At 42.8% G+C, this 19,266-nt stretch overlaps 1 protein-coding gene across 1 annotated transcript in view; it reads right to left on the bottom strand.

The window, feature by feature from the left end:
• DHX34 (DExH-box helicase 34) overlaps nucleotides 1–19,266 on the bottom strand; it is a 1,224,470-nt gene that overhangs the window by 678,815 nt on the left and 526,389 nt on the right. Inside the window, exon 9 of the mRNA XM_069644554.1 lies at nucleotides 18,610–18,711. Within this exon, the coding sequence (XP_069500655.1) occupies nucleotides 18,610–18,711 (102 nt within the window). The remainder of the gene's footprint in view (nucleotides 1–18,609; nucleotides 18,712–19,266) is intronic.

The raw sequence follows: 19,266 nt of genomic DNA, 5'->3' as shown, positions 1-19,266 counted from the left end.
TTTCACTAGGCCCAAAAATGATCTCTAGAAACCTGTCCATCCCCTGCCCAGCGCCTCGTACGAACAGCCCAGGCCAACCCCGACTCATGTCAGCTCCGCACAAGTCATGTTCTCAAGGAAGTCCAGCCATTCATTGTTGCAACAGTTAACATTGCCCATGGGAAGATGAGCTCACTGCACTGTGTGAGACCAGAGCAGGCCCCAGCCTAAGAACCCATCCATCTCCACTAACCTGCCGTGCCTCCTCGACCCCCACCCCGCCAAGCCACAGTCCACCAGGCCTGTGCCCCTCTGTTGTCTGATCCAGATACACATCTGACCCCTCACAGTGACCAGACGAGGACACCCACCATACCCCTAATCCCAAACAACAATATATGGTTCCTAAACCTAACGGCATCAGGTAGATCAAAACCCCCAAGGCGGGCACCTGGGCCGGGGGCACTGGGTTTATAGGTATCTGGGGGCAGAGGGTAGAATGCACATATAGCTTTGTCAGTGAACTCTGAGAAGCACTCCCATTCATGTCAAACTTTTATGCTTGCCATTTGTCTCATGCCCTCAGATCCTGTTATTGTAGCTTAGCCAGTCATGGAATGTATCACTTTGCCAACACGACCTTCACCCAACGGAGATGAGCCCAGCGGACACACCTGCTGCGGGAGTGGCACCCAAGCAACCGCCAATCCAACATGGTCATCACCTAAAGATACATAATGTACTAGTGTGTCTCACCAATTGTAGTGCAGAATTGTGTACTTATAGCGTGCGTCACTAGTGATGTGATTTCATTTTATAATGTGCCGCCCGTGTAATGTTTGGCAGAGCACTCTCTGGGCAGCAGCTTTCTCTGCATGCACAACTTATCTTATATATAACTTTGTTCCACTTGCAATCCATCTCCTGGTCTCATTCCCTAGCTTGGTGTGTCCATTATTTGGGTATTTGGATATCGTGTCGGGGAATGGGCGCTTTCAAAAGTAAAGGTCAAAAGTAGAACTGTGTATTTATGACAAGGCAGGCGAAGCCTAAGGAAGTGATTGAATTACCAGAAGCTTGAAGACCAAGCCTGAACTGTTGAATTGTACCAATAAGCCTGTAAGTGTGCAAGACTGATAGAACTGTGCCATCCACCTATCCTTTTTAAGAATCCCTCTAGACCCCGTGGTGCTGAATGTGGGGACGGGAGTTGTTACTTAAGCCATTCTGACATTTGTTTTAAGACAATATTTTCCTTTTGCATTCCCTTAACACATTTGTCATTTTGAGAAGGAGGGCAACGTTATTTTTTTTTTAGTACAGGCCTTTTTAAAAATACCTAATAAAGGTTTTCAAAATTTGTATCTATTGTTTTTGCATCTACCACTTGATACCATTCCTTCCTTACAGAAGCAATACGCCAAATAGTAATTTCTCATATCCAGGCGTGTGCCTAAAAGCACAGATTCCATTGGTCTTGATTTCATTGAGCTTGTATGTTGCTACCTTGAATTATATTAGAAACGTTTTAGCATATAAAGTGTTTAGGAGTAGTGTTGGCCCCCAACATTTTCTGATAACTAAGTGTAGAAATTATAATCATCTAATGAAGATTGGGAGGAAGAGGAGGAGGTGTATTCAATAAGATTGTCTAACTATGAGGTAGGCCAATGGAAGAACTTGGCCAATCATATAGTGTGACATAATTATGACATAAGAATTCTGGACACTTTGAAAAGAGTGGGCGCACAGAGCAGAACATTCTGTACTGGGCAGAGTTGCAGGATTGAACACCATTCTTTCCTATTGGATTGATTAAATAGATTGAAACTTAAAGGTTGAAGAAGAGACGTGTGCTGTTCCAGTGGTTTATTCCTGCCTATAAATGGACCTGCAGAATGGAAACCGATGATGATTGAGTAACACAGGAGGGTGTCTCCTGGATGTATCCCTCTCAAGACTAATCAAAAGTGAGTATGAGATTTCCCCAAAAAAGAAATGTCATATGCTCTCTATTACTATTTTCCTGCTAAATCCCAGAAAGGGGGTAGTTAAGGAAGGTGTTCTCAAAATACATTGATTGAAATGGGAAATAAACAGTGCAATCTAACTGCGTGTAAAAACAAAGTGAGGTGTCTATTCAATCCAACTTAAAATACCTTTCTGAGTTGTGTGTGAAATGAAAGAACAGCACATCTGTACATTTGGTGAGTCACTCTTCAAAAATCATATTTAAAATCATAATCTCATTAAAAGTACCCATAGTATTTATAGCACCTATTGAAGATATGTTTGTTAATGTGTATTCTGTGAAGGCCATAACTATTTAATAAGGAAGCGGAGATGAGAGTAAGTTTAAAGGATTAATTTATATTCTCATAAAATAATGTGAATGTAAACCTCATATTCCACTTATTCTTAAAACTGCACAGTTGGATTCTATTAGTAATGTGGAAGTGAAGGGACACCTATAACCTTGTAATACAATTATAGACCAATTTATCTAGGTTGGGTGTGGAAACTAAAATTATGTGCCTTCTGAATCGGTAACAGTTTCCCTAAATCAAAACCTGGAAAAATCAAATGCAAGTTACTGCAAGCATATTTTGAACTGCACAAACAAGTTAGCAGCCCACAGAACCGGATCTACATGGGAAATGTGAGACATGCAACAGTTCTCAGATTCTATAAATTGCTGACACATTGAGGAAAGCAATATTATTTGATTCATGTGTAAGTGTGACTTTATGTGCAATTTAGGATGTTGATATACTGACTGACAAATGGTAAAAGTGCAATTAGAATTTTTAGTGCTATTCAGAATTTAAGATATACACAGAATTGATCATAAAAATGAATTCATGGGATTTTTGAAATTGTGAGATTCAAGCCTGCAGGTAAATTTCATTTTCTGTAGACAAGTCACCTGTTTTTTTGTACCGTTGTGGTAACTTCCCTGCATAAAGTTTGGGGAGCACCTTTAATTGCTCTATTTAAATAAATGTGAATTTTGATCAAAACACCTGTTTGCTGTGCAGAATTGTGGGGTAGGATTGTATATGGCAGAGCATGAGATCAGGGTGCCCAATAATTAACATATTAATAAAGAAATTCGGGAGCAAACCAAATATTAACATATTAATACACAAATTGTACTTAATGCTAATAACATCATGTGACCTATCAGGTTTCCTGGTCTCCCTTTCTTGTTTTTCCTGCATTGGTATTTCCACAGGGCCATTGCATGTGCAAATGATTGGTTTTGACATGGGGGGAGTTGGCCAGTCCTGGACTGAGGGATACTTTCCTTTTCAACTTTCTCTATATAAGCAACATCTTTCCATTCTGCATATGAAAAAGATGTTTCCTCCATCCCCTGGTTATGTCGTGTGCTGAAAGAGTGTTCCTATAGCTAGTGTTTAAGTCATGGGCTTTGTGCATGGAGTCAAGTGTAGATTTAAAAATAAATTAAATAGGAAATTTCTTCCAATGTGCTGAAGGTTCAGAACGTTTACCTTTTTCACACCTGTTGAGATGGATTTTCAGAATCAGCCCTGTGAATAGATTCGGAGAGGACACCCAATTCCGCTGAACTTGGACAAACACTAATATCTAGCCACACTACATCTGGGTAGTGTGACTTAACAGCAAGACATAGACTTAGTAGAACATTAGGGTGGTGAAGAGTTCAGTTATGCACACACAGAACACTCTTAATAGTACATGTTAGGCAGAATGTATCAACATACAGTTATTTATTTAGGCCTAACACAAGCCTTATCAATTAAAAACCAAAGGTATTTAACACATGAAAACCTTCACTACTAATACATACATATTCAAATTGGTGTGCTCTTCACTTTTATATTATAAAGGGTGATACCATCCTTCGCCCACATACAGGGAAGAAAATTAAAATACGTGACTCTGCTACCTGCCTCTCAGCAGGAGTGATATACTCCATTAAGTGCCCCTGTGGCAAACACTATATTGGTCAGACAACAAGATCACTAAAAGATAGGTGGACGGAGCATAAGTCCACTATCAGATTTAATAATACAAGGTCACCGGTAGCACATGTTCTTGAACAGCAGCATACCATTGTGAAAATGAAATTCCGGGTTATAGAGGCTGTGAAGAGGCCTCAAAGGGGTGGTGACTACCTCTCTCTTGTCTCCCTTAGGGAGAATTTTTGGATAGATTTGTTGGACACTATAACCAAGGGGTCTTAACGATGAGTTTTCTCTGAACTGCTTTATCTAGTATTATACTAGATGTTTGCACTTTTTGTTTAACATTGGCCCTTATTTTGGGTGGCTCTCCCACTTTTGGCTTTCATCACACATCACAAGTAGAGTGGATCCCGGTACAGACCCACTTGTTGTCTGCCCTTGGAAATTGTTGTATGTTTTATTACCACTGCTATGTTATATCCCTGACTATGGTCGCACCATACAATTCTTGTTTTAAATAGACTTGTTGTTTTCGCTCTGAAATTATTAAATGGTTTATTGCAACTGCTATGATATACCTCTGACTATGGTCATATCATACAATGTTTATTGTAAATAGGCAAGTGTAGACTCTTGATTCATGTATCTAATTTAGATTGACGATAGTAGAATGTGAATACATTTTGATACCAGACAGTATGCATTGTAAATAGGAAGATTCTCATAGTTTGATTCACATTCTTGGCAATGCTTAACGGTTATGTATTCAGTGGTATTTCCCACAGACCAGTTCCTCATCTAAATTCTGTACTTCACATGACTATGGTCACACAATACAATGCTTATTTTAAATTGACAAATACAGACTCTTGACTATGTATCTACTTCAGTTAGGTGAGACTTGGATATGTCCACTTTTGATATTATACAGTATGCACTGTAAATAGGAAGAACTCCATATTTCGACTGACACATTTTGGCAATTATAAACAGACTAATACAGTATTTTGAATATGTACCTACTTCAAATGCGGATATGGATATATGTGATCATGCAAATACTATGCTCACATTCTATATTATGAATATGGTAATATAGCGAATGGATTAGTTGTATATTGGAATATGAAGTTGATTATGGTACAACACACAAGATGCACTTGTAGATAGGATGAGGTATGCATTGTTAACTGAAATATACAGCATGTAGAATGGGGTATACCGCACATTACCATGGAACATTGTTATGTCTTACCCATCCTGATTCATTAGCTGTTCATAAGTATGGGTGAGCTTGTGTATGGAATGCTTGTATTAAAGTGTTCTATCTAGAATGTTTTGGTGTGAGTGCCAAGGTTCCCTCTGTGTCAGTTGGAAAATGAACTAGGCACAGGGGGACCGGTGGATGCTTCTATCCTATGAACTTATCCTGTATTATACCTAATGTACTTACCTGTGTTCCTATGAACTTACTAAAGATACCTAAACCTAACAAGGCTCCTTAGTGGTTATTTATAACCCCAAACCCACAACATAACACTGGCGATGAGGATTGTTGGAAACTGAAGGGAGCAGGAACAGAAAAGGAACAAGGAACCAAGCAGTACAGACAAGGACCGTTACCAGGACACAAAGGTGGCAAGCAGGTTGCCCACCAGTAAGAAGCAGGAACCACAGAGGCATCCACCGGCCCCCCCAGCCCCTAAGGTAAGCGCGCCCAGTTGCCTGCTTTAATATAGGCAGGCCCATCCGTGCTGTCAGGGGCTGCGCTGCACGGCTGTCAAATGGTTGGTAAATACTGTGGGACTGTAACTGAATCACCATTAACAGCGCGCAAGGGGCTGGGCAAATAGAAGAGGAAAGTATATGCACCTCGTATTTGCAGCTTGTTTAGCACTCACGAAGACGTTAAAGATATAAACTGTGTGCCAAAATGATTACCGTCTTGAAAGTTAGTCGAGGTGCAGCTGCGCTTGCATATTGCTGCAGTTATCTTTCAAGTGGGGCATCAGTGCTGTGTACGACGGTTGGCCTGGAGAGCTCTGTTTGTGGCCCTGCAAATTTTCGTTGTGGTGACGTCACTGTGTGGCTGAAGGTATTGGTGACAATTGCGGGTGCAGAATGTTTATTTCAACGTTCCGAGTCTCTGCAAGTTAGAGCATTTCGTCACAAGAAACTGATGGCAGTTTCGAAAAGTGCACCTTCCAAGGTGCCCACAACGTACTGTACATCCGGGTCTGCGGCATCTGTTCATCTGCGTAGCATGAAGGAACCATCAAGGAAATTGACTGCAACAAATGCAAAATGTTTTACGGTGTGTATCGCATTTCTATGGAATGTAAATAACATTTGGATCAAAGTGCTCGTTTCGTGGCATCTGGAAAAACGTAAATTGTGCAAGTTTACAAGTGGATCAACTGTGTCAGCTGCCAAAAGGGACGAGTTTGTTTTTAGCACTTATTACATATTAAGCCATCGGAGAGATTGGGTACTTTACTAACGTTTCTTTTGCAGGATTGGAAGGCTATTTATACAGCAGGACAGTTATTACATCATTTCAAATTATATGGCCTGTTATTTTAAATTTGGTGTCACTGAGGTACTGTTGTTTACTATAGAGAGTTTGAAGTCATCTGGAAACCGGCACCAACGATTATTGTTGTTGCATTACTGTTTTTTTTCTTTGCAACGTTCATTATTCTATGGTGAAGAAGTGCTGTAATGAACGACCTTTATAATTATTGTCATGCGAGACCTGGACATTTTGAAAGCTATATGCTAATATGTCTGTGGTATTATGCTGTGGAGCTGCTTGGCTTCAGATCATAATAGATGCTGCAGAGAACACGTAGTGAGGCATAAAGTGTGTGCTTTAGGGGCAGTTTGATCGCAATGCTGGATATTGGTGGGTCAATGACAAAATATTTCAACATTACAGATCTTACAGTGAGAAGATGTGTTGACCTCAAATGTATATTGTGGCAGTTGGTGGTGTTGGTTGTTATGCTATATGGCATTCTAAGGACGTATTGTGTTTGGGGATGTAGTTCCCGGTGTTGAGGTGCCTAAAGAGGTGGTGTGTTTTTGCCAATATTGGTGGCATTGTGTGGCGCTTATGGGTGCGCCTATGGAAGTGCTGATGACTTGGCTATGTACTGAAATTCAAAAGCTATGTACTGAAATTCAAAACCTAATGTGAGTTGTGTTTATGTTTTGCACTGTATTAACCAATTATTCTTCCACAGGAAAATAACCATGAAGGACTTTGTGAGCTTTATTATTGGACTCAAGTGTGGTGCTTAACCCTTGTTTATCATATTTAAATGCTCAATTTTCCTGACTGGTGTGTTGGGGGGAAATGTGTGTGGAGGTGCAAGTGAGTGGAGAGCATGTGGTTGCTCAGGTCAGGTACCAAAATGTGGAGCATATGGTTGCTTTTAGTAGCTCAGGCATGGTGCCTGGAGTGGTGGAGTGGAGGTTACTAGTGCGAGTTTTGATTGCTCTATGGTGAGCATGGGATGCTCAAATGGTGAGCTCTTAGTAGCTCAGGCATGGTGCCTGGAGTGGTGGAGTGGAGGTTATTAGATGCTCTATGGTGAGCATGGGATGCTCAATTGTGAGCATTTAGTAGCTCAGGCATGCTGCCTGGAGTGGTGCAGTGGAGGTTATTAGTTGCTCTATGGTGAGCATGGGATGCTCAATGGTGAGTATTTATTAGCTCAGGCATGGTGCCTGGAGTGGTGGAGTAAGGTGAGTTTTGGTCGCTCTATGGTGAGCATGGGATGCTCAATTGTGAGCATTTATTAGCTCAGGCATGGTGCCTGGAGTGGTGGAGTGCTGGAAATAGTAGTGTGTGTTTTGGTTGCTCTATGGTGAGCATGGGATGCTTAATGGTGAGCATTCAGTAGCTCAGGCATGGTGCCTGGAGTGGTGGAGTGGAGGAAATGGTATTGTGCTCAGTTGTGAGCATTTGGTTTCTTTAGAGGGTGTTTTGAGGACACCCACAGTGGAGTGGAGATGAGTACGCTTTAGGCAGATAGTGGGGTTTTACCCTGTAGATTGTGTTAGCACAATTTGTTGTTGGTGAATGATGATGCAGGGTTATTGTTGTGATGTTAATGGAAATGGTTGTGCATGAGATTGTTTGGCTGGTTCCCTTGTAGCGAGTTCCATAAAAGGCCTGTTATGGTTCTGGTGATTGTTTTGGAAGTGGGTTAGCTATTTTTAGCTACTCTAAGGACTTGGTAGGGGATAGCTTTATGCTAGGAGCAGTTTGCTGGATGGGTATATAGAAGGAAAGTTTTCTTTGATTTATATATGTTAGTAATGACTGTTCCTTCTGTTTTCTTCCTTTTATTACATGGTTATGTAAGGGGGGAGATGTGTTATGTCTTACCCATCGTGATTCATTAGCTGTTCATAAGTATGTGTGAGCTTGTGTATGGAATGCTTGTATTAAAGTGTTCTATCTAGAATGTTTTGGTGTGAGTGCCAAGGTTCCCTCTGTGTCAGTTGGAAAATGAACTAGGCACAGGGGGACCGGTGGATGCTTCTATCCTATTAACTTATCCTGTATTATACCTAATGTACTTACCTGTGTTCCTATGAACTTACTAAAGATACCTAAACCTAACAAGGCTCCTTAGTGGTTATTTATAATCCCAAACCCACAACATAACAAACATCCCCCGTATTGAGAGCAATGACCTGAGACCCAGACCGTCATTAGCAACACGATTAAATAGACAGAGCAGTTTTACTACGCAGTAATCAGATGTTAGCATTTCTATAAGCCATGTGACCCACGGGTGGTTGCGTGTCTAATGTTTCACCACTAATAAGATTCTTCGATTAGTCTTTTCGAATATCTTTAATGCTTGAGTCATTACTTCGACCGCTTTTTTCAGATGTGACATAGTTTATTTTGGCTGGATAGGGATTTAAATGCACATTAGCCCTTTAGATATAGTTCTAAGATGGCCGATTTTGTTTTTCCGCCTTGGTTCACAGTCCATTTTTTATCTTTAAGCTCCCAACCCTACTTTGATAGGCATACGTGGCTTGGCCAGTCCTTGGTTACTGTGGCCACAGACGCTCTCATCATCGCATTGTTCCTTCTCTACCCAACGTATCGGTTTTCCAGGTATGCTTTAATAGCTGGGCACATTCATCCAGATTCGAATACACGTTCTCACTTAGCCCTTATACATTTTATATATGCTCTTCCTTAGCATGCATTCCCCTTTTCTCACAGTAACGCTACAATGCTGAACAATGGGTTACACACAGCACAACCACTTTGACTACCGCAGCCGACAGCTTCCTTAGCAACGAACTAGAGGCTGGTTTATTCCGGCAGCCTTACAGATGCTCCGTGAGCCATCTTGCACCCCTCCGCAGACCAAAATTTTAAGAGGTATACACATTTCCAGGTCCTTATTTGGTTTTTATTTATACTGCGCACAAATGCCATAGGGGCAGATTTACCCTAAGTTTCTTATGACTCCTCGCTCACTAGGCAGCCGGGAGCGTAGAAGCCACTACCAAATTCCTTTCAGACATCGGTTTCCTGTACCTATTTTCTCATGGTCCAGTGCAGTCTGTGCGACTTCTCCATTTGAACCAGGGTCAGTTCTTTTAAATCGCATTTTCCAATATATGCATCCTGCCCCACTACCTTTTTTCAGTTAATCGAGACCCTAAGATTATTTCCATTCCTCATCTCCTCTTTGTTTTTTCTGTCACTGCATGTAGTTCTAGCCATGATCCTTGGAAATCTCGGGCTATTTAGTCTGCCAAAATCTCTGGCACCATTATCGAATCGAGACCCTGAGATTATTTCCATTCCTGATCTCTCTGTTTTTTATGTCACTGGATGCAGGTCTAGCCACGATCCTTGGAAATCTCTGGCTATTTAGTCTACCGAAATCTCTGGCAGCATTATCGGGCCGTTTTTTATAACGCCGCAAGGCATTTGAGCACACATAGGTGAGTGACTTTTTTTTCACTCATTATTTAAAACAAGATTTTGGCTTTGTCTGCCATGGCATGTACATATATACATATAAGTAAATGGATGGTTGTAGTTCAGTCAGTGTCTAGTACATAGGGATTGCAAATTTGATTCTTATAACATAGGCCACTGTTTCAGGGTGTGTAAGTGCAACCAAGGTTGATTAGGGTAACACTGCTTTGTATATATATATATATATAGATCATTTAGGTACCCTCCACTTATGTATATATGACAAAAATCGTTCCAAATTATGATCGTACATAGTGATTATGACTTAAAGTGATCTGCAGTGTATTCTGTATGAGCCATTCTATTTGGGCCTCTGCTAACAGAATCTTTTCTGTTTTCCTCTCTTTCCAATGTTTTCTGTTTTTCAACCATCAACAATTCAGTTCAGGCTTCTGATGAAGAGGGATAGCCCTTGAAACACAAAGCCATTCACAATGATTCTGAGGATTGTGTTTTTGCTCATTGTTACACTTGTTTTACATGTAATTAAAAACACCTGTTTTTTTTTACAAAGTTTGTCTTCATGGAATATCTATCAAATTGTTATATGAAACCATTTGTTTGCTATGCTTTACATATGACTTTGTCGTCTTCTTACTAACATTATTTACCACCTCATGGTGGACTTTTGACAGTGTGCAAGGAACGGGAGGATTCTGGTTTTAGATCCTTTTCTTTCTCATCATGTGTGTTACGGGGTCTTGTGCCAAGCCCTTATTTCCTCCCTTGCACCTTTAATCTTTGAAACCAGCTTGTCTGGATCTAGATAAATTTAAGTACTTATTAATTACATAGTGTGCACCAGCTCATCCGCTTGCTCTTCACATTTGAATAGTTATAAATACTTTTCAATGTACTCTAAGTGTAGTAAAGCAAGGGAATAAGGAAATAGAACTAGGTAAGTAATCAAGACTCTGAAAACCAATAGGTTGAGAAGAAAGAAGTTCGCAAACACCTTACAAAAACTTAGAACTAAGGTTCTAACCTTAAAAAGTGTTTCCACAGCTAGAAAAGAAGGGGATTAGTGCCCTGTGAGTGACGGGTCCTAATCAAATATCTTTTCAGGAGGTGTCTCTTTATGAAGTTGCACCAGTGTTGAGCCAACAAGTAGTTATAAGTGTTTCAAAGTTCAGCATAAACAAGAGAAAAGTCTTTAGAAAACCCTCTCCTAATCCTGCTACCTTAGGGGAGATCTAGGGGCGGATACCAGACCAGAACACCACTGTTCAGGGCTAGGCAAGAGGGCTTTACGCCCATACAACCCTATTAGTCTCTGTTAAGACTGATTTCCTATACTCTGGCCTGGTGGACAGATGTATAGAAGGCCAACCTATATTGTGACAGGGGCAACTCTGGGAAGCTGTAGCCAAACCAGTTTAAGGTAGCAGTGACAGGAGGTCTAGGCTAAGATCTTCAGAGGAGTGAGATTGTAAAGGGTCCACAATGAGGTCAGACAATGGGAGTCACAAATTACCCTTAGACAAGATGTATAAAAATACAGTTATTTAATTATGGCCAAATACACTATAAGAAAAATGAACACAAGCATGTAGACTTATCAACCAATACCATCAAACTAAAATACATATATACAGTCACCGGTTCAAGTGCATAATGCAACTCAAAATACTCCTGCAAGGGAATGAATAGATGAGTATTAAACACAAAAAGGTCCACAGAGAATTAACCCCTACCTAATATTGTCCAACCCTAAGTTGCCTGGGGCCTTGTGCCCTATTGTTCAGGATACAAAAATACAGCACTCAGGAGGCAGGAGAAAATGTAGGTAGGGTCTCTGGAGTCCAGTGATGGATTCTTAGAGCCAGGGTTCAAGATAGACAGAGTCCAAAATTCCCCTCAACAGTTAGAAGTCTTGCAAAGGCAAGCATTGACAAAGCCAATAGGTTTAAGATAAAGAGTATTGTAAGTCCATTGACTTACAATGGGAGTGTAGGGGTATGTTAAAACTCAATAACTTAACCCCCTCACTCTGAATCTTCCCAAGACTTTCCAGAACAAATGAAGGGTGTCCTGGCTTGCTTTTCCCGCCGAATTCCGCGGTCCACGATTTTCACGGGTTGCAGGTTCGAGTGATTCTCCGTTTAGGATCTTTTGCTGGTGCAAGGACTCTTGATGAAGGAATGCAGAAACAAACGATGCAGCGCCCTTCTCAGTGATGCAGCAGGACTCAGTAGCCGCACTCAGACTTTCCGGTCTTTCTCTGGTCCTCTTGGTGCTAAGACGCCAGAATTGCAGAGGGTGTCCTTGCAGTGGCAGCTGAGGGTGTACCAAGTTTCAGGCGGAAATTCGGAATGGCAACGGAGATAACCCGGTAGCCCAAAAACAAAGCTGGTCAGCCACAGGACGATTCCTAGGCACTTCCGAAGGCGGTTTTTGCACTGGGCACCGAGTAGGCTTCGGGAAAGGATGGTCCCTCCAATCCAGGGGTCGTAGCACCTTCGCAGGCCTACTGGAGATCAAGAGAAAGACAGGGCTCCACCAGGACTGCAGCAGAAGTTGGTTGCCAGGCCTCCTTCAGACAGGATACCGGTTTCTTTGTGGGTCTTTTCAGCTGTACGGGTTCTTGGCTCCTTCAGGTTCTTCCAGGATCTCTGAGAATTGCATGCAGGAGCCCTATTCTTTTTTTAAAAAAAACATTTTTTATTCATTTTATTCAAACCAAGCAACAATACAAACAAACCCAACACGCAGTGTAGTTTACAACAATTCCATTAAACACCATTTGTGTTTCCATTTTGCCACTGCTCCCCAGGTCTCACTCTCCATTATGAGCCTATTTGTACTTCGCGTTCAACATCTGTTACATGTGGCCGGGTCTCACTATCATCGGATTCCGTCGGGTCCGATATAGATCCTAACAGTTCCGCTATTAATAATTTCCATGCTATCAAGGTACCAACTTCTTCCTCCCCACTCATGCCGCTCGCCTCCTGCCATACTACCGTTTCGGCCTCCGCCCATTTCTGTAACTCCTTCCACCATACCTCCACCCGTGGCTTGTGGCACTTCTTCCATCCCATGGTGATCCTCCGTTTTGCTAACACGTATGCCAAGTTTCTCAGTTTCTCAACATGTTTAAGTTTCTGTGGTCTGGGGAACCCTCCCAGCAAGCAGGCCCAGGCCGTATCTATGACAAGCGTGACCCCTTTTGTCGCTAATTTTTGTGCCACTTCACCCCAGAAACATTTGATTACTGGGCATGACCAAAACATGTGTGTCATGTCAGCGTTTTCCATGTCGCACTTAGGGCACGCCTGTCGCCCAGCGTTTCGGAACTTGGATATCCTCAGAGGGGTCATGTATGCTCTATGTGTTATGTACAGCTGTATTTGTTTAAGTCTGGGATTTCGTGACACTTTTTTGTGATATTCCAGGGCACGTTCCCACATCCCATCTCCCATTGGGGCCCCCACCTCCTCCTCCCAATCAAATCTCAAATGTGTCAATTCCTTCCCCACCTTGGTCATCACCATCTCATACAATCTAGAAATCTCATGCCCCCCTTCCGATATGTCATATATTTCCCCCACAGTAGCATCTGGTTCCTCTGCCAACACTGTTTCAGGCCACGTTTTCCGAATTTTCTGAACCATCCTATGGTATGTAACATATTGGCCAGTATGTAATCCCACCTCCTCCCCAAGTTCTTAGAAATCTGTAATGGTCCCCTCTTGCCAGATGTCCCCTAACGTTACCAGCCCCACGATTCCCAGTAGGTTCTGATAATCACACTCAGCTGCTTGTCCCCTCCTGCTAAAGCGACCAGCGGTACTTGCGGGGAGCACGGGAATGGGTCCTCCATCATCCGACACGCTCAACGCCACATTTTCCACCCCAACATCATCATCCTAGGGCGCTCCTTCATATCTGTCTCAGGCAACCATATCATTTCCCTTAAGTAAAATGGGGTACAAACCCGCCCAAACAACCTATGTTCAGGGGTCACTGCGTCGGAGAGCCAATTGGCCACATATTGTAATTGACTTGCTATATAGTAGACCTCAAAATTGGGCAGCTTGATAACCCCCTTTTCGTAGAAGTTCTGGAACTTCCATAGCGCTACTCTATTCTGGGTACCATGCCATAGGAAGTCCCTGCACACACTATTCAGTTTAGCGAAGAACTTCTTGGGTATCATATGTGTAATATTACTAAAATAATGTAAAAACTAGGTAGGACCACCATCTTAAGCATTGCCCCCCGTCCCATCATAGCTAGGGGCAACTTCTCCCAAAACCTCATGCATTTCCGGATTTTCTCAACAGCTACCTCGGTGTTGTGCTTATGTCCCTCTTCTGTGGTGTGATACACATCTATGCCAAGGTAACGGAAAGAACCAATCACCCATGGTATCTGTAACACCAGCAACCTTTCCTCTGGGGTCCCCTTATAGCTACCTAGCGGGAATATACTAGATTGTTGAGGATTTGCCGCTATGCCGGACAACCCTGCATATTTCTCCATCACTTCAAGGATATATTGAAGATTCTCTTCCGGGTATTTCAAGTATAGTAATAAATCATCCGCATGTAAGGATATTAGATGCCGCTCTTCCCCAACCTCAATACCTATCGTATTGTTGCCTGAGGTATATCGCTAGGGGCTACAGGGCTAGGATGTAAAGCATTGGTGACCAGGGGCACCCCTGCCTGGTACCTCTACTAAGCTGCCATCTCTCGGATATCACTGATCCCGTTCGAACTCTGGCTAACGGCTCACTGTATAGCATTTTCGCCCACCTGATATAACCCGGCCCTACTCCGTAACCTCCCAGGGCCGCCAGCAGCCATGGCCACTTAACGGAGTCAAAAGCTTTTACTGCGTCTAGGGATACAATCTCCATTTCGCCTTCATTTCTATCCACCCATTCGATCACACGGTGGAGTCTCCTATGATTATGGGTTATAGTCCTATTCGGGACGTAACCCGTTTGATCCGCTAGGGAGCCCGTCTGCTCCTGGGGTCTTACTGGTGGGCAACTGCCTCACAACCTCCTCCAACTCCTCCAGGGTAATTGGTGCATCAAGCTCTTCTCTCTCCTCATCACTTATCTTAGGTAGTCCTATATCTTCTAGTCTTTCGGTTATCTCCTCTTGACTACTCCCCTCCTGGTCCCCGTATAGCACCCTATAATAATCTGCAAATTCCTTGTTGACTCCTTCTTGAGTATCTACTACATCGCCATCTTCTCTAGTTATTGTCCTAATCGGGGGTCTAGGGGTCTCACTCTTGTACAGCCACGCTAAAAGCCTACCCGTTTTATCTCCTCCCGCGTGCTGTCTTTCTACATACTTTTTATAATTGAGGTTACAGAGCCTTTCCCAGTGTTCCGCATATTGCTGTTGTAGTTTAAGTACTAGCTCGGTGTCCACACTGCCACTTTCTAATGTTCTTTCTAGTTCATCTTCAACTCTTTGTAGGTCAGCCAGAACCCCACCTTGGAGGCCCTGCAGGAGCCCTATTCTTATCCTAAAAGCCAGGAAGGAGTCGAAATTCCCACTAGCCAATGGCAGAACTAGCCCACACACACACCCCACAGTGGTCCAATCAGGTCCACTGGCAGGAACACTCATGCATACCACTCAGACACACAGAAACCAGGATGTGTATTGGGGTCGGACTGACCCAGCCCACATCTTGCCTGCAAACACACAAAGCACTCCAGTAGCCTGCCAAAAGCTCCTGCTTTCCCGGGCACTGGATGTCCTTATAAGGATCTTTCTAACCTCTGAGGCCAGGAAGAAGGCTAAACAACAAGATTCAAAAAGAATGGGCGAAAAACCTTGTGGCACGGCCATGTTTGACCAGTTGCCACAGTAAGTAGTCAAACGCAGTAAACGCGGCTAAACTAAAACGAAATTCCCCAAAAAGTGGGGAAAAGTCACTGCTGCCACCAGCTCATCTTTTAAGCACCTCAGAATAACCAAAAAATCCTTTGAGTGTTAGTCTAGGGCAAAACAAAAATGAACCCCATTGCACTGCAGTGTAAGCTGCTGTGTGCAATGTTAAAAAGTTACCACATGTGATACAAAAGTCACCACAACTAGCAACATAGTCACAAGACTAAGGGAAACACTGTTTCCCAGTACTGATAGCCTTAAGGACATATCAATGTCCCCATAACATGTGAGCAAAGGCCAGTACAGTGAAGCTTAAAACTTCACTGTACTGCAAAAAGTACAAGTCAGATTGAAAAATAAAAGCAAAAAGTTTAGGGGTTCCATATAGATAGAAGGAAAGGTGCAGTAAAGAGAATCTTTCCTAACAGTCTCTGGAGGATAGCTCAGGGGCAACGTGCTTGCCTTGGAAGCAAGACGACACAGGGCAACACAAGTTTGATCCCCGGGTCCGCGTTTAGAAACCACTGGGTACTAAGCGCGTTATAAAAAACCTATCATATAATATCATAGGGGAGCCAAAACAGGTATATTTACTCACCCACTTGTAATCCTATTCCCTCACGGAGCACCGTAGAAGTTACCGAAATCACTGGGCCTTCTGGATTTGTGCCTTGGTTCCTTTGGAAGAAGCCCAGGGGTTGTGGGTGCAGGGGTCTCTTCAACTGTCTGGGTCTGACTAGTTTACAGTGCTGTGCTCCGATGGATTCTGCATTCTGGACAGCTGGGCATTCAGGACACACCGACTTCAGGAGCATCACTCCAGCGAAGACTTCAGAGGACTCCTGGGACGCAATGCAGACAACAAGCAAGCCAGAAACTGAAGGAAAATGACCTTTGTGGCACGAACAAAGAAGCTGGTCCTGAAAGGCCCCTTTTCATGGTAGAGAGCTACAACTTAATGAAAATGCTTCTTGCTCCATAAACTGAGGATCTGCTGAGGACCAAGACTCAACTTGGGATGGCGACCATTAAAGCGAAGTAGCCCAGGACGAAGTCTGGCTAGCCCACTTGTTTCAGAACTATTCCATTTGCTCACAGTGGCTGGAACTTCGAGCAGAGGTTGGAACTGGTTATTGCGACCAGTCCAAGGGTCAAAGCACAAATGAAGGTCTTCAGGAGAGCTGCAAAAAACAGGGCTTTGCTGGGCATGTGAAGTAAGGCCTGCTGGTGATCTTCCAACAACGAGTTCTGAGTCTTCAGTGGACTGCTCGTCTTTATAGGGGTCTAACAATCTTCATAATAGCAGCAGGAGTCCTGGATCTGTGCTGGAGTTATGCCAGCCCACCAATGGCAAGATTCTACACCATTCAAACTGGCAGGGGCTGTCCAATCCTGGATGCCTCTGGCCACTGGATCTGCCCAGCAACAGGCAAACCTGGCAGGGATACGGACTGGGTCCAGAAAGACCCAGCCCCCCAACATCCAGCCAACAGACAACCACTTTGGCAGCAAAGGCTGGAGCTTTCCCCTAGAAAGGGCTTAGCATATGTGGAGAATCAAGCCACTCCAAGGCAGAAAAAGGTCAAAAGGCCAAATGCACATATTAAAGTCTTATGTGCTTTGTTGCCATGTGCGCTTTTTCGAGTAGGTGGTTTCCCCTTTGTGGAGTTAGTGTGTAGGACCTCAGCACCTATTTTCGGGGTGGGTTCGATGCCAACCCGATTTGGCATTAGTCACTGCACTAGCCTTACGCATGTTATGTCATGGCCTATGGGTGCCTTTTCAGGCAGCCTTTTGGAGATGAAGAGTGGCTGGATAGGAGCTTTGTGAGTGCCTTTAATTTGGGGCATCAGGTTTCACTGTGCCTCAGTCCAATGCAACCCCCCCCCTCGATTGGTCGATTGGGGGACTTGATTTCAATAATATAATCCAAACCTGTGTCAGTGGTGCCTGCTTTAGCAGTACATATTGAATAGCTGCCCAACATTGTTGTTTGCGGCTTTTAAAGTTTTGTGCTTGAAGTTCTTCCAAGCATTGAAAGTCTCTTTCATGTGGTCTCGGCAGGATAAAGGTTACACCTTATCGGTGGGGAGCCACAGGAATGCAGTAGTGCACTTTGGGCAAAAAGTTTTGTTTTCTCCATTAGTATTGTTGGTGCCGGTATTGCAACCAAAAACTTAATAGAAACATTACTCTAGAACCTTATCTCTGCACCGTGCAAAGCCTGTGTCAAAGGTCTCTTTTAAGCTGGTGGCCTTATGTTTCCCACTAGTGTTTTCTAGATTTTTGCACTTCCACTTCTGCGACCGAACTGAGGGCGTCAGCTTGGTGGAGCACAGTGGGTAACTCTACAGGTAGGATGGGTATAGTATGACAGGAATGTCCTTTACAACAGCTTTCTTTTAATTTGTAATAAACAGCTAATATTCCGGACTAATTACGAACTATGCATAGTATGTTCATCTAACAGATTCACAAGCCTCAGAAATAAAAAAAAAGAAATACTATAAACACATCACCATCTGAAAAAAACAAATCAAGAGATGACAGGTCTGCTGGACTAATTGTTAACCCATTACATTAAGGTAAATATCAGTATCGATATTTGGTAAGAAGCAACGCATGTTGGGAATTAGTAATTAACTGCCTGGAAATTAAGACTCAATGTATATTCCAAAATGATGTATGAAACTTCAGTTGAGATAGTAATTCAGTTAAGTGTCACTAGGTATCACATTGCATTTCATGGTAAGATAGATTTGAACTTCTTTTTGAAACACAACTTTCTGACCTTGAACTGCCGTCTCAGGTTTGCAATTTCATATAGCCTCTGCTCTTCTAGGCCTCGTCGCCGACACCATTTCCTGGAGTTGCAACCCCTATCAGATTTGATCTACAGAAAACAAAAGAATGCAGAAATATGAATTGCAGGATTTTGCATACTATAGAAAGGTCCTCTACCAAATGGATAGCAACATCAATACATACAAGCAACACTGAAATGCGTTAGAAGGAGTTAACAAGGCGTATAGAAATAATGTGGAAGTCTAAAATAAGCATATCTTATGTGAGTAAACAGAGCATGAAAACAGAACAAACATAGAAAAGAAAAATCACCACTTGCATTAGCAAATGAACAGCAGGCTTGCAGAATCAGAAATGGAAACATTTGTACTTAAGACCGAGGAATTGTTGTCCCATGATTAGGAAGCCCTCCTACTGACTGTACTGTTGCAAGTCCCCTAGCAACTTAAAACAGAATAAGCTCTTAAAATATAGGGGTGGCTCTGTCTACGAATATGTCCTGCTCCTTCCTCTCCCATACAACTTCCTTGAGACATTAAGGAGTCATCTCTTCTTCACTGCTTAATTCCTTTAAGATTGCTTTTATTTCCATTGACTTATTCATTTAAAAAAAGTTGATTCTGTGAATGTTCTCTTTCTATTC

This window comes from Ambystoma mexicanum, chromosome 2p, assembly GCF_040938575.1.
Source record: "Ambystoma mexicanum isolate Mex_15411 chromosome 2p, UKY_AmexF1_1, whole genome shotgun sequence".
Taxonomy (NCBI): domain Eukaryota; kingdom Metazoa; phylum Chordata; class Amphibia; order Caudata; family Ambystomatidae; genus Ambystoma; species Ambystoma mexicanum.
This window is presented reverse-complemented; position numbering and strand designations above follow the sequence as displayed.